The sequence below is a fragment of the Petaurus breviceps genome, unplaced genomic scaffold (assembly GCF_028583685.1).
Source record: "Petaurus breviceps papuanus isolate PSGF00001 unplaced genomic scaffold, PetGlider_PUasm1.0 38, whole genome shotgun sequence".
Classification (NCBI taxonomy): Eukaryota; Metazoa; Chordata; class Mammalia; order Diprotodontia; family Petauridae; genus Petaurus; species Petaurus breviceps.
In genome coordinates, this window is record NW_027186304.1 from 48714112 (window position 1) to 48727689 (window position 13578).

Genomic DNA, 13578 nt, shown 5'->3' on the forward strand with positions numbered 1-13578 from the left:
GGTCACAGAATGACAGGATCATAGAATTGAAGATAAAACTCAGCGATCGAGTCCAAGCCCATTGCTTTACTGTGAGGAAACTGAGAAAACTTACGTGAGTTGTCCAGCGCTGCACAGTTTATGTATCTGAATCATCTTGGATTTGAATCCTAGGTTATATATAGTTAAGGTAGTAACTATAATATTTATTGTATAACCTTGACCAAGCCTTCCTTGGCCTCAGTTTCCTCATCTATTAAATAAAAAAAGCTAGACTTGATGATCTATACTCAGATTCCCTTCTAGCTCTAAGCTCTTTTTAATCTACTAAGAATAATATTCTATGCAAATTTATCCAATGATATTTATCCAATGATATTCCAATATAATCCAATAATTCCAATATAATCCAATCTCCAATGGCATTCCAATGAAAATGGATTCTTTTATTACAAGCAAATGAATCCTAGCAATTTTCCATTGAGAGAATGTTCTGACAGCCTAATCTCCCTAGACAAGGTTCATATTTGAGTGAGTTACTTATTCTCTTACTGTTGACTAGGTAAATAATCACTATCAGCAGATTTGAGGTCCTTTAGGCGAGGGTAAGCGGCTTAACTCAAAGGACTGGGGTATAAAAGCCCCAAGCTGGGAGAGCTTGGCACAGAGATTTGTTCATTACCAGCAAAATGGCTTTTCATTCCCTGCTGCTCCTGTGCCTTGCTGGACTGCTCTTTGTGTCTGAGGCTGGACCTGTGGTGAGTCTGGTTACTGAGTAGTCCTTTTGTGGTAAGCCTCTCATATCCATAGTGGACAAGATAAAAATGGCTTCTTCTGATTAAGCTATTTCTTAAAATTTTTATAACTAATGGCCTATCTTTTAAAATGCAATTAAATTGAAGTAACCCCCAGAGAGGGTTAAGTTCCATCAAATGTCAACTGAATTGAGAAGGGAGTTAACGTTCTCCACTGTGTTTTTACTGCTTCTTTGGAGCAGTTGGTACCTCAGTAATTGCTAATGAATAATAGAAATAGGAGTGGAATTATGCCAGTTTTCCAGGGGACCTGGCCTTTATGAAATTTCTGTGTGGAGAACAAATGTAGATGTGACTATCATGCAGCCCTCTGGCTATGTAACATAGCCCCCTGGCCCCAGAAGGCAATAGAAACTGTCCCAAAGTGGACTGAGCTGCCTTGTGCTGGAGGGGGCTCCCTCCTGTTAGGGTCTTTAAGTGAATCCTGGATGACCCTTGTCAGGTATGTTGTAGAAGGTAGTCTCATTCAAGTACAGGTTGGACTTCATAGTCCCTGATGTCCTTTCTAAATCATAGATTCTGTGATATACTTTATTGAACCTTTGAAGATTCTTAATTTGGAAAGGATAAAGTTTCAATCACCTGATTCTTTCATCTACTATAAAAATCATCCTGAGAAGGAGGATTGTATACTGGGGAGACCTGAGTTCATACCCTGCCTCAGACCCTAGCTGCATGAACCTGGGTAAGTCACTTAACTTCTTTCGTCCTCAATTTCCTTATCTGTAAAATGGAGCTAACAATAACACCTACCTTATGGGTTCTCACGAGGATCAAATGAGATAACATATGTAAAATGTTTTTAAAACCTTATATTAGCCTATCTATCATTATCCAATGTTTAAAAAGTATATGCCATTGAAAGTTACTATAGAGACATCATCATCATAAATAGCTAGCACCTCCATGGCACTTTAATGTTTACACAGTTCTTATGTTACCTCATTTGATCCTTACAACAAATCTATGAGGTAGGTGATAGTTGAATACCCATTGTACAGAGGAGAAAACTGAGACTGACAGCAGTTAAGTGACTTGCCCTGGGTTATACAGCTAATAAGTGTTGGGATTCAAGCTTAGGGCTTCCCTGCTTCAAGTCCAACAATATCCACTACACCATCCAGCTGCCCTATTAAATAATCCAATTATCTAGTACTTTCTGGAGCAACTCCTACCACAAGTTTGAAGAGTCCAGGTGCCCCTCCTGTTACATCTGACTAGGAATTCAACCTAGATGAATGGGTTTAATTTATTTAACATCCCTAAGAGCTGTGTAGGTACTGCTGCAGCAGCAGATATCCCAGGACAAAAGCTGGTTACACATGAGAAACAGCCTTCCAATGGGACCCCAAATTCATTTTTAGGGAATACTAAGAATCAGGAAAGCATGCACTTACCTATCTCACTTCAGGTTTCCACCACCCCACTGAGATTTTCTGTTGCCTTCCATAGGCCCATGGAGGTGAGGATTCCAAGTGCCCTCTGATGGTTAAAGTTCTCGATGCAGTCCGAGGAAGACCAGCTGTCAATGTGGATGTGAAAGTGTTCAAAAAAACTGAGAAGCAAACTTGGGAGCTCTTTGCATCTGGGTAAGTGACCAGCACCTGCCTTTCACAAAATGATTTACATCCATTATATAAATATGGGCTCTGGTTATTAATTTTTCCAGTTGCTCCTCTGCCATTTGTCAAAGAGCAAGACATTCAAATGGAGAAAGAAAATCCTATCATCCCATGCATCTAACTGCATTTGTAAAGAGGACAGAGGCATCACTTCGGGATGAATACATGCTCACTTTTTTTTAGTACATAGTCAATCCTGGATTCACCAATCATATGTCAGCAGAGAATAAAGTTCTAGCAAGTCCCACCAAGCTAGAGAGGCTATTAGTTCAGGTCCAATGATGGACTGTATTATATGCCTGTCATGAGAAGACCCAACCTAGGTCATTTCAGAGGGGTGCAATCAATGACCAAATATCTATTAAGCATCTAATATACTCAGCATACTAGGCATGGGGGCCACAAAGATAAAACAATCCCTGCCCTCAAAAATTGTAAATCCCATATAGAGAGATCTTCAGAAAATTGGCCACAAACATTTCACGAAGTCCATCTACTCAGGCATAGAAGAGTTGTGATTAAATCAGTGAAGGGAGTACCCACATTCATGAAATCCAAGATATTTTAAAGGAGAGTAGAGTTCTTCACACTTAAAAAAAAAAAAGCTTTATAGACATTATCTCTTTAACTCCTCATAGCTACCTTTGAAGGTAGGTCATGTAAATGTTTTTAATCCCCATTTTGCAGATAAGACCCAGAGAGATGAAATTTCTTATTCAAACTCTTACTATTAGTAAGCAACTGAGCCAGGACTAAATTTCAAGTCTCAACTCTTGGGCTACTGATCAGTTAGATAACTCAAAAGCCTGTTAGAGAAAGGCTCAAATCCTGCCTGAGACCCAGGCAAATATGTGTCCCTGGGCAATCACAATCTCTCTGGACCTCAGTTTACTCATCTGTAAAATGAAGGGACTGGATTCATTGACTTCTAAGATACCTTCCAGCACTGTATCTAATGATTCTATAATCCACTTTCAGATAACACCTTCCATTCAATACAAAATCCTGCTCCCCAAGGCATCCCTACCCTTGAAGCTCTTCAAAGAAATCATTGCACCTATTAATAAACCTAAGTTGATCTAAAGACAGAGCCAACCTAGCCTTACAGAACCCAATGGAAGAAGAGAAGCTATTTAGTATTTATGTCCCTTGGAAAGAGTGCTTTTGTGGTTTAATTGAATCTGTAATAACCACATTATGATTCTTCACCCATCATTAGGAAGTCTATTTTCTTGAGGGGATTTTAATTGAATTTGTATTTGTTTGTTCATTTTTGTCTACACAAATTCCAAGTAGAACTTGTAAAGTAGGCCAATAGAGTATTCTAAGCAGGTAATGCCATTCTAACAACAGAGAATCCATATGCTTGATAGGAAAATGACTTGTCAAGGCAAAGAAAATAATGCATCCAACATGAGTTATTCCTTCCATATTAGAAGAAAAATTAAGACGATCAAAGAAAGGACTAAAGAGAAGGTATAGAACTATCAAGAATATGGCCACTTTTCCTGTTCCTCTGTTTCTTGCAACCTCTGTACCCTTTGCCCAAATCTTTAGGAAACAACAAAAACTAGACAAATTCCATTTGTAGATCAGTAACTGGAGAGATTAAGCAAACAAAGGGATCAGCTTCCTGTTCTTTTTTGTACCTTAGGTGTCTCATCCAAATCTCCCCTAAACTATAAATAACTCATGCACATGAGAGGAAAATGCAATCTCAGTGTAAGAACTGCATTTGGAGACTGAATTATTCAATTCATCTCATAGGATTTAGAAGTAGAAGGGACCGCTCATAATATAATGCTATTCAACAAACATTGATTAAGCCCTTACTCCCCTGCAAAGCACTGGGGATTCCTGTATGAATATGCATGGATATTTTCTCCATCTCCAACACAAAGGAAAATAATATTCTAGACTAGAAATAATGAGATTTTTCTTTGTTATATGCCTCATAAACATCTGGTGCCCTTATTGAAACAACCCCAGTGAAGTGACTGAAATGAAATAGCAGAAATGTAGTTTGGGTTAGATAATGTACACAATTATATTTCACTAGTGTTAATGTCATCTTGCTAATTATTTCCTTGATGCCTGTGGAGCCATACACTATTTAACATTCATTTTTACCTTGTCCAGGAAAACCAATGACAATGGCGAGATCCATGAGCTCACAAGTGATGACAAATTTGGAGAGGGTTTATACAAGGTAGAATTTGACACTATCTCCTATTGGAAAGCCCTTGGTGTCTCCCCATTCCATGAGTATGCAGATGTGAGTATAATAAAATATTGGGTTTCTCTTTTTGATTCAGACGACAGACAGATGAAATACGATGCATACACTAATACTTCTAAGTTCATCTAGGGAAAGAAAAACATAATAGTCCATTTGTGATTCACCTTTGAAAACAGATGTCTAGAAAATACCAAGTTTACCCTATAGTCAGTCAGGAACATGAAGAATTTCCTTGAGTCAGCAAGACAACCCTAGTATGCTAACGTTTGAGTCCTCTGGTGCATTTGTCATGGGGAATAAAAATCTGACAATTATTTTACCCTGATCCACATGTATTTGATTTCAGAATTTCTATTTCCTACTTGTAAGAGTAAGTGGCACCTAGGGCATTTTTGCTTTCCATTCAATATCACAGTTTGTGTGTGTGTGTAATAAATATTTGTTCTTCAGTTAGATAATAAGACCAGTTATAAAAGTAATGTTAGGTCCCCACCCTCAGCAGTGGTTATAGGACCACCCTTATTCCCAAAGTTCCCTTGTCCCTTGTCTACAAAACTACTAGAGAACCAATATAAGAAAGTTCTCTCTGTCTCTCTCTCCCTCTCTTCTTCCCCCTCTCTCTCTCTCCCTCCCTCCCTCCCTCTTTCCCTTTCTTCCTCTCTCTCTCCCTTTCTTCCTTTCTCTCTCTCCTCTGTCCCCATGAAAGGATTCCTATACTATCTTCATCAAAGTAATTCTTGACTGGCTCTGCAACAAATTCTTGTTCTTCAACTAGACACTCACAGAGGCACACCTATCCTTTAAAAAAAAATCTTATTGATATTATTGCTCCCTAGAGAAATTGTTTCCAACCTTCTGATTTTTCCTCAAGTTTCCAACACCATCCTATCTCCTTCACCCTCAAAAAATGGCCTTGCCTTTCACTTCATGCAAAAGATTGATAGACTTCTTCATTAGTTCCCTTGTCTCCCTTCCTCCAAAACTCAAAATCTCATTTTCTTCCCTTCATTCTAAGATGAAGTGGTAGTCTCCCTTATAAAGGTTATCCCTCTTCCACCTCAGCCTTTGTCACATCTCCTGTCTTCTGATAACAACTAGCCTCACATTTTCTTTCATCCCCATTTGCTTCCTCTCTATTGGCTTTTTCCCCTTTGCTTGTAAACATCCTTAGATCTCCAATATCCTTAAAAACAAAGAACACAAAACCTTTCCCTTTTTCCTGATATCCCATCTAACAAACTTTCAAAGTGGCACATCTAGCTCCAATCTCTTCCCTAAATTCCAGAGCTACCTCTCCAACTGCCTGCTAGACATCTTCTCCCAGATACCTCTAACTCAGCAAGGGCAAAATGGAATTCATCATCCTTCACTCTAAACAGGTCCTCCTCTTCCACTTTTCCTGTTTCTACTGAGAAAGTCTTCTAGAATTTCTTACCCAATCACCAGTGTTCAGAGTCAAATCTGACTCTTCTTTCTCACTGTTCCCCCTCCCCCATCTCCAATATCTTGCATATTTGTCTCCTCCTTTCCATTGCCACAGTCACTGCCTTAGTTTGGGAATCTGGGTTATTGTGATAACATCTCAGCTGGTCTTCCTGCCATTAGTCTCTCTCCTCTCTAATACATCTTTCATATATCTGAAAAGGCAATCTTCCTAAAGCATTGTTTTGACTATGAGACTTCTCTTCCTACCTTAAAAGCTTTGGTGACTCCCTTCTTAATATGGATATTATTTAAAAATTCCTGATTCTGGTACTCAAAGACCTCCCAAATCTGGTTTCATGCTAACTGACCAGCTTTATTTCACCCTTCTCCCATCCAGATCAGAGCATTATCCATCCTGTGTCAATCCCTATAGTCTTCTGTCTCTATTCATTTATGCCCACAGTAGACCCCATGTCTAAAATAGGCTTCTTCCACAGCTCTACTAAGGAGAAAGTTGGGGGAGGGAGAGGATAGATAAAGACATTATTTAATCCTAAGTTTTATTAGTATTAATATATAGTAAACTCCAAAATCCTTGAAAACAGAAACCATGTCTTTTTTTCTTCTTTGTATTGGGGAGGAACTGTTTTTCTTTTCTCTAAGGAGGTAACATAGGGTCAGCAGTTTAAGTCAGTAATATATTTTGATTTCTATTCCTTGTTCAAACCCTTCAAAACTGTTTTAACCAAAAAAAAAAAAAGATACCACCTCTTTCTGCAAAAACCAGCCCACCAAGAGAATTTGTCTATCAATCAATCACAAAATGGCAGAATTAAAAAGAACCTCAGAGGCCCCATTATCCAGCTCATACTTGCAACATCTAAAACACGTCCAGCAATGGGGTTCTTCTCCCAGCCCCTTACTTTCTCCTGCACAAACTCTATAAACAGGACCTTCATTACTTCATTTCATCCTCTAGCACTGCGCTTGTTAGGGAAAGTCCTCATATTGTGAAAGAGTGAGCAAATTATGAGGGAAGAGGAAACCTGATTGAAAGTTCCTATAACAGAAACTTTGAACTGATCCTCTGTATTATTCACTATCCAGGCACTAATTCTAATGGTGGTTGCTTTGCCTTCCAGGTGGTGTTCACCGCCAACGATGCTGGTCATCGCCATTACACCATTGCTGCTCAACTGAGTCCATACTCTTTTTCAACCACAGCTATAGTCAGCAACCCAACAGAATAAACAAATGTAATTTTTCTCTGTGGCAAATAGCCATTCATAGAGGTTTGGCAGGAGAGAAAGGACCACCTTTTATGGAGCTAATAGTATCACATTTTTCCACAAAGCAGTATTTTCACTTTGTTATTAACTTGGACAGAGTCAATAAACCATTCTTGCTAAAGCACTTTCTGTTTCCTACATTTTGATTCCTTTTTCTACATCCCAAGTAGTTCCCCCAAAGGATCCTGTGCTCACCAGAACTGGAGAGACAGTGTTATGGAGTATAAAAAGCACTGAACTTGAACTTAGAAGTCATAAGTTTGAGTTTGAAGTCTATCTCCTTTTAGCATAATGACCTTGGGCAAATCTCTTCACTTCTTTGGTCCTCAGTATCTTCATGTCTCCAAGGAGGATTTCAATACTTACATGACCTAACTTGAGTGGTTCTTGTGGGAGAAAAATACTCAGTTTAATCTTAGATGACAATAAAAATGTGAATAGCTATTGTCATTATTACAGAAAAAAACAAAAGCAAACATGGAAATTCCCTGGCTGGAGCTTTGGGGAAAATCCTAATTACCAACATTTTCCAGGACATAACGAAAAAAAAAGTTGGAAGTAACTACTCAACTTGCCTTCCGCTTTTGGCTCAGTTCATTTTTACTGAGCTATCTGTAAACTCACAGTAACAAATCAGAAATTGAAGAAACTTTCCATTTTCCAGAAACCTTTAGGAAAAGTATTGATACATGAGTCTTCTTTAAGGCAACCTAGTCAGAGACGGGGAGCCTGCAGCCTGGAAGCCATATGTAGCCATCTCGGTCTACTAGATTGTGGCTTTTTGACTGAACCCAAACTTCACAGAACAAATTCCCTTAATAAAAGAATGCGTGTTGTAAAATTTGGACTCAGTTAAAAGGCCATACCCAATGGCCATGAAGGCCACATGTGGCCCTAAGGCCTGAGGTTCCCCACCCCTGATAAGTCATTGTTCCTTTATCTGCCTCTAAATCATCTTATTGCCTTCAGGTGATACTTTAATCTATTACTAAGCTTCAATGATGTCATTGGGAATAACTTTTTATATAGCAGGTCAATTGCCTCAGCATCAAACCACTACCCAGATGATCTCTAGACTATGTCATTCCTTCAACCAAGGCTTACTTCCCCCTGGCAAGTTCCCAGATGCCAAGGAAAGGGAGCTACAGAGTAAGTCCCAGCTCCAGCCCTTCCTCCTATAGCAGTGGCAGGACTAAGGGAGCCTCTTGTGATTCTGACAGCACTGATGTAGGTCAGGGACCCGTTACTCCTGTCAATCAATCAATGTTTGTTAAATGTCTACTATATGTCCATCACTAGGGATACATATGCAAAGAATAAAGCCATTCCTACTCAAAATGAGCTTATATTCTAATGGGTAGGACACAAGTGCATATAAAACTACATACAGTATAAAGTTAATAAATGCAAATATATACAAATACTTAAATACAAAATAGTTGGGAATGTGGACACTAAAAGTTGGGGAAGATCAGGAAAGGCTTCATGTAGAATGTAGTGACTGAGCTGCATCTTAAAGGAAGAAAGAGGTCCTATGATGTGGAGGTAAGGAGGAAATGCATTCCAGGTATGGGGGTAGCCAGTGCAAACCTGCAGAGATGGGAGATGGAGTGTTTTGTGTGAGGACCACCAACAAGGTCAGTTTGGCTGGATCAAAGAGTAGGAGAGGGTGAGTAATGTCCAATAAGGCTAGAAACAAAGATGGGGACCTGGTTGTATAGGGCCTCATGAGCTAAGCAAAGGAATTTGTATTTTATCCTAGAGGTAATAGGGAGCCACTGGAGTTCATTAGGAAGGGAAATGATCTGGTCAGATTTGGAACTATGGCAAAATACTTTGGCAGCAATATTTAGGATGGACTGGAACGGGGAGAGACAGAAGGCAGGGAAATAAGCTAAGAGGTTGCTGCAATAATCTAGATAAGGGGTGATGGGGGATGAACTAAGGTGTCCCCAGAGTGAATGTGATGAGATGTTGAAAGACAAGAATAAATCAATGAACAAATCTTTACTGAGAGCCTAACACTGTGCTGGATATTGTGTAGAATAAGAGATCTGAACTCACAAGAGAGACCTGAATTAAATGGTATTTCTAACCACTACTAGCTGTGTGACCCATTAATACATTTCTTAAACATTTCCTACCTCAGTTTCCTAATCTGTAAAGAGGTAATGACAATATCTGTAGTACCTACTTCACAGGGTAGATATGAGAATCAGAGACAATGTGCTATGAAGTGGATAGAAATTTAGAAAAACTTAGCTTCTTAAAGAGTACAATTGGCCAAATGGAAAGGGAAGTACAAAAGCTAACTGAGGAAAATAACTCCTTAAAAGCTAGAATTGGGCAAGTGGAAGCTAACAACTCTATGAGACGTGAAGAATCAATTAAACAAATTCAAAAGAATAAAAAAATGAAAGGAAATGTAAAATACCTCTTGGAAAAACAACTGACCTGGAAAATAGATCCCAGAGAGAAAATGTCAGAATCATTGAACTACCTGAAAGTCATAATCAAAAGGAAGACTGAACAGCATCTTTCAAGAAATTACCAAGGAAAACTGCCCTGATATCCTTGAACCAGAGTACAAAATAGGCATTGAAAAAATCCACTTGCCATCTCATAAAAGTGATCCCAAAATAAAAACTCCAAGGAACGTTATAACCAAATCACAGAGCTATCAGGTCAAGGAAAAAATACTACAAGTAGACAGAAAGAAACAATCCAAATAGTATTACACAGGACTTAGCAGCTACACCATTAAAGGATCAAAGGTCATGGAAAACGATATTCCAGAAGGCAAAGGAGCTAGAACTACAACCAAGAATCACCTACCCCGCAAAATTAAGCCTAATACTTCAAGGGAGGAGAGGGGGAAGGTTATTAAATGAAATAGAAGGATTTCAAGATTTCATAAGGGGAAGACCAGAATTGAACAAAATATTTGATCTCCAATATCAAGACCCAAGAGAAGCCAAAAAAAAGGGAAAAGGGAAAAGAAAGCATGAGGTATTCAATGGATCTGAACTGTTTACATCCCTGCATGGGAAGATGATATTTGTAATTCTTGAAAATTGTACCACTCATAGAGCAGCTCGAAGGCATATACATAAAGAGAGGGTACAGGGGTACGATGAATTTGAGGGAATGACATAAAAAAATTAAGGAAGGGATGAGAAAGAGGAGCACACTGGATACAGAAGGAAGTGAGAGGTAGAATGGGGTAAATTATTTCACACGAAGAGGTGTGAAAACCCCATTACAGTAGAGGAAAAGACGGCAATGGTCATTGCTTGAACCTTACTCTCCTCAATATTGGTTCAAAGAGGGAATAATATACACAATCAGTTGATTATTGAAATCTATATATTACCTGACAGGAAAGCAAGAAAGGAAGAGATCATCTAAAGGGGTGTGTTTGAGGAGGACTGACAAAAGAGAGGGCACTAGCAAGGAGGGAAAGGGTGAAAGGAGAGAGAAGGCAAACAAGAGGAAAAATGGGGTGAAGGCCAATGCACAGTTAGCAATCATAACTATGAATGTGAATGGGATGAACTCTCCCATAAAATGGAAACAGATAGCAATATATTGTTTATAAGAAACACACTTAAAGCAGAGACAGAAACAGAGTAAAGGTAAGGAACTCGAGCAGAATCTATTATGCTTTAGCTGAACTAAAAGAAAAGCAAAGGTAGCAATGCTGATCTCAGAAAAAAAAAAGCAAAAATAGACCTAATGTAAAAAGATAAGGAATGAAACTACATCTTGCTAAAAGGTACTTTAAACAATGAAGTAATATCAATACTAAACATATATGCACCAAGTGGTATAGCATCCACATTCTTAAAGGAGAAGTTAAGTGAGTTATAGGCATTATTAAATGTGAAATAGATAATTTTGATTATATTAAAATAAAAAGATTTTGTACAAACAAAATCAGTGCAACCAAGATTAGAATGCAAGCAGAAAGCTGGGAAACAATCTTTACAGCAAGGGTCTCTGATAAAGACCTTATTTCTCAAATATATAGAGAACTGAGTCATATCTATAAAAATACAAAATACATTTATCAGTTGATAAATAGTCAAAGGATATGAACAGGCAGTTTTCAGGAGAAATCAAAGCTATCTATAGGCATATGAAGAAGTGCTCTAACTCACTTTTGATTAGAGAAATGCAAATTAAAACAACTCTGAGTTACCACCTCACAATGTTGGCTTGCCTAATGGCAAAAACAGAAAATGATAAATGTTGGAGAGCATATGGGAAAATTGGGACATTAATGCATTGTTGATGGAGTTGTGAATTGATCCAAAAATTCTGGAGCTCAATTTGGAAATATGCCCAAAGGGCAAAGAAACTGTGCATACCCTTTGATCCAGCAATACCACTTCTAAGTCTGTATCCCAAAGAAACAATAAAGAAGGAGAAAGGACCACCATGTGTAAAAATATTTATAGCAGCCCTTTTCATGGTGGAAAAATATTGGAAATTGAGGGGATGTCCATTAATTGGGGAATGACTGAACAAACTACTTTGCAAATGTGCAATAAGAAATTATGAACAGACAGATTTCAGAAAAACCTGGAAAGACTTGAATGAATTGATGCAAAGTAAAATGAGCAAAACCAGTAAAACATTGTACATAGTATCAACAACATTGTCAACTATGAATGATTCTCAGCAACACAAAGATCCAAGACAAGTACAAAGAACTCATGAAGAAAAATGCTATCCACATCCAGATAAAGAACGGATGGACTCTGAATGCATATTGCAGTATACTTTTTTCCACTTACTCTATTCTTTTTCATGGTTATCTTCCTTTTGATCTCTTTCTTCTTTCACAACTGTGACTAATATGGAAATGTTGTACATGATAGTACATGTATAACCTGTATCAAATTACAGGAGGGAGAGGAGGAGGGGGAAAAATTTGGAATTCAAAATCTTATAAAAATGAATGCTAAAAATTGTATTGACATATAATTGGGGGGGATAAAAAATATGAATGAATGAATGAAACAATACAGGAAAGCTTTAGATAAAAAAAAGAATCAAATCCAGACTAGAATTTTTCCTTGTTGGTTCTTCCACCTCTTGAAGAATGAATTTATCATCTTTAATCTTGTCAACACTTAAACCAGACTGGATGACTAATTCACATGTGTCCTGAAGTCACTAACTAAGCTTTCCTTCTGAGAAATGGTCAGAAAACCCTCCAAAAATATGTCAAATCATTTACATTGTTAGAGTCAGGAAACAGAGTAACACTTCCCTGGTAGAGACTGGATCTAAATCCTGAGTCCCAGATTCCACATCCTTGGATAAGAGTCAAATACTTGTTCACTGTGAATTTTTAAAAATAGAAACAATCTATTAAAAAATGTCCTTCAAGGACTCAAGAAAACATTACCCTCTGCCAGGGGCTAACCATTCGAAAAGAATAAAAGAGCCTCCTTTCATCCAAACCTAAACATAAAGGTTGCTGAGAGTAGGTCACTTGAGCCTCTGAAGAGGCACAATCCAATCTCCTAGTCCAGACCACCCTGCTGAGAAGCTACCTGCAGTCAAAGACCTGCTTGTATTTAGCCCTCATTGTTGCTAGTTAGGGGACAGTGACCTGTTTCCTTGGCAATGCTTTTAATCCTGTTCCTGATGAAGTCTGGGTGAGGGCTTATTGACTTCTGAAAAAGATCATTCTTCATGTGGAATCAAATGGAAAGGATAGAGTTATGACATGCCAGCTATTTTTATTTACCGTTAAATGGTTCTTCCAGCATGAGCTTTACTGTCAGAGTCCATGTATACCAAAAACATTCTGATATTTCCCTGGTTAATAGGGTGTGGAGGTGGGAACAGGTAGGGGAGAAGTAGTTATCTACTTTTAAGTTCTATTTCAGTCTCACCAATTTAAATTTTTTTTCCTACTAATACATTTTGTTTAATCTAAAATACTTTCCATCAAATACTCAAACTGCTAGCAAAGTATATTCTTTGAAAACAATTTATCAAAAACTGATAAATTGTACAATTGTGGGGCTGCTAGGTGGCACAGTGAATAGAGTACTGGCCCTGGAGTCAGGAGGACCTGAGTTCAGATTAGGCCTTAGACACTTAACACAAAAAAAACTAGTCATGTGACCTTGGCCAAGTCACTTAACCCCAATTGGTTGGACCAATTCACAACTCTACCAGCAGTGCATTAA

The 13578-nt window shown here is 38.2% G+C and overlaps 1 protein-coding gene across 1 annotated transcript; it reads left to right on the forward strand.

Moving 5' to 3' along the window:
* Positions 1–625: 625 nt before the first annotated feature.
* On the forward strand, positions 626–7493 carry TTR (transthyretin). The gene is made up of 4 exons (XM_069099503.1): positions 626–737; positions 2247–2383; positions 4556–4691; positions 7223–7493. The coding sequence occupies exons 1-4, from the start codon at positions 669–671 to the stop codon at positions 7328–7330; spliced, it is 450 nt and encodes a 149-aa protein (XP_068955604.1). The 5' UTR covers positions 626–668; the 3' UTR covers positions 7331–7493.
* Positions 7494–13578: the final 6085 nt, after the last annotated feature.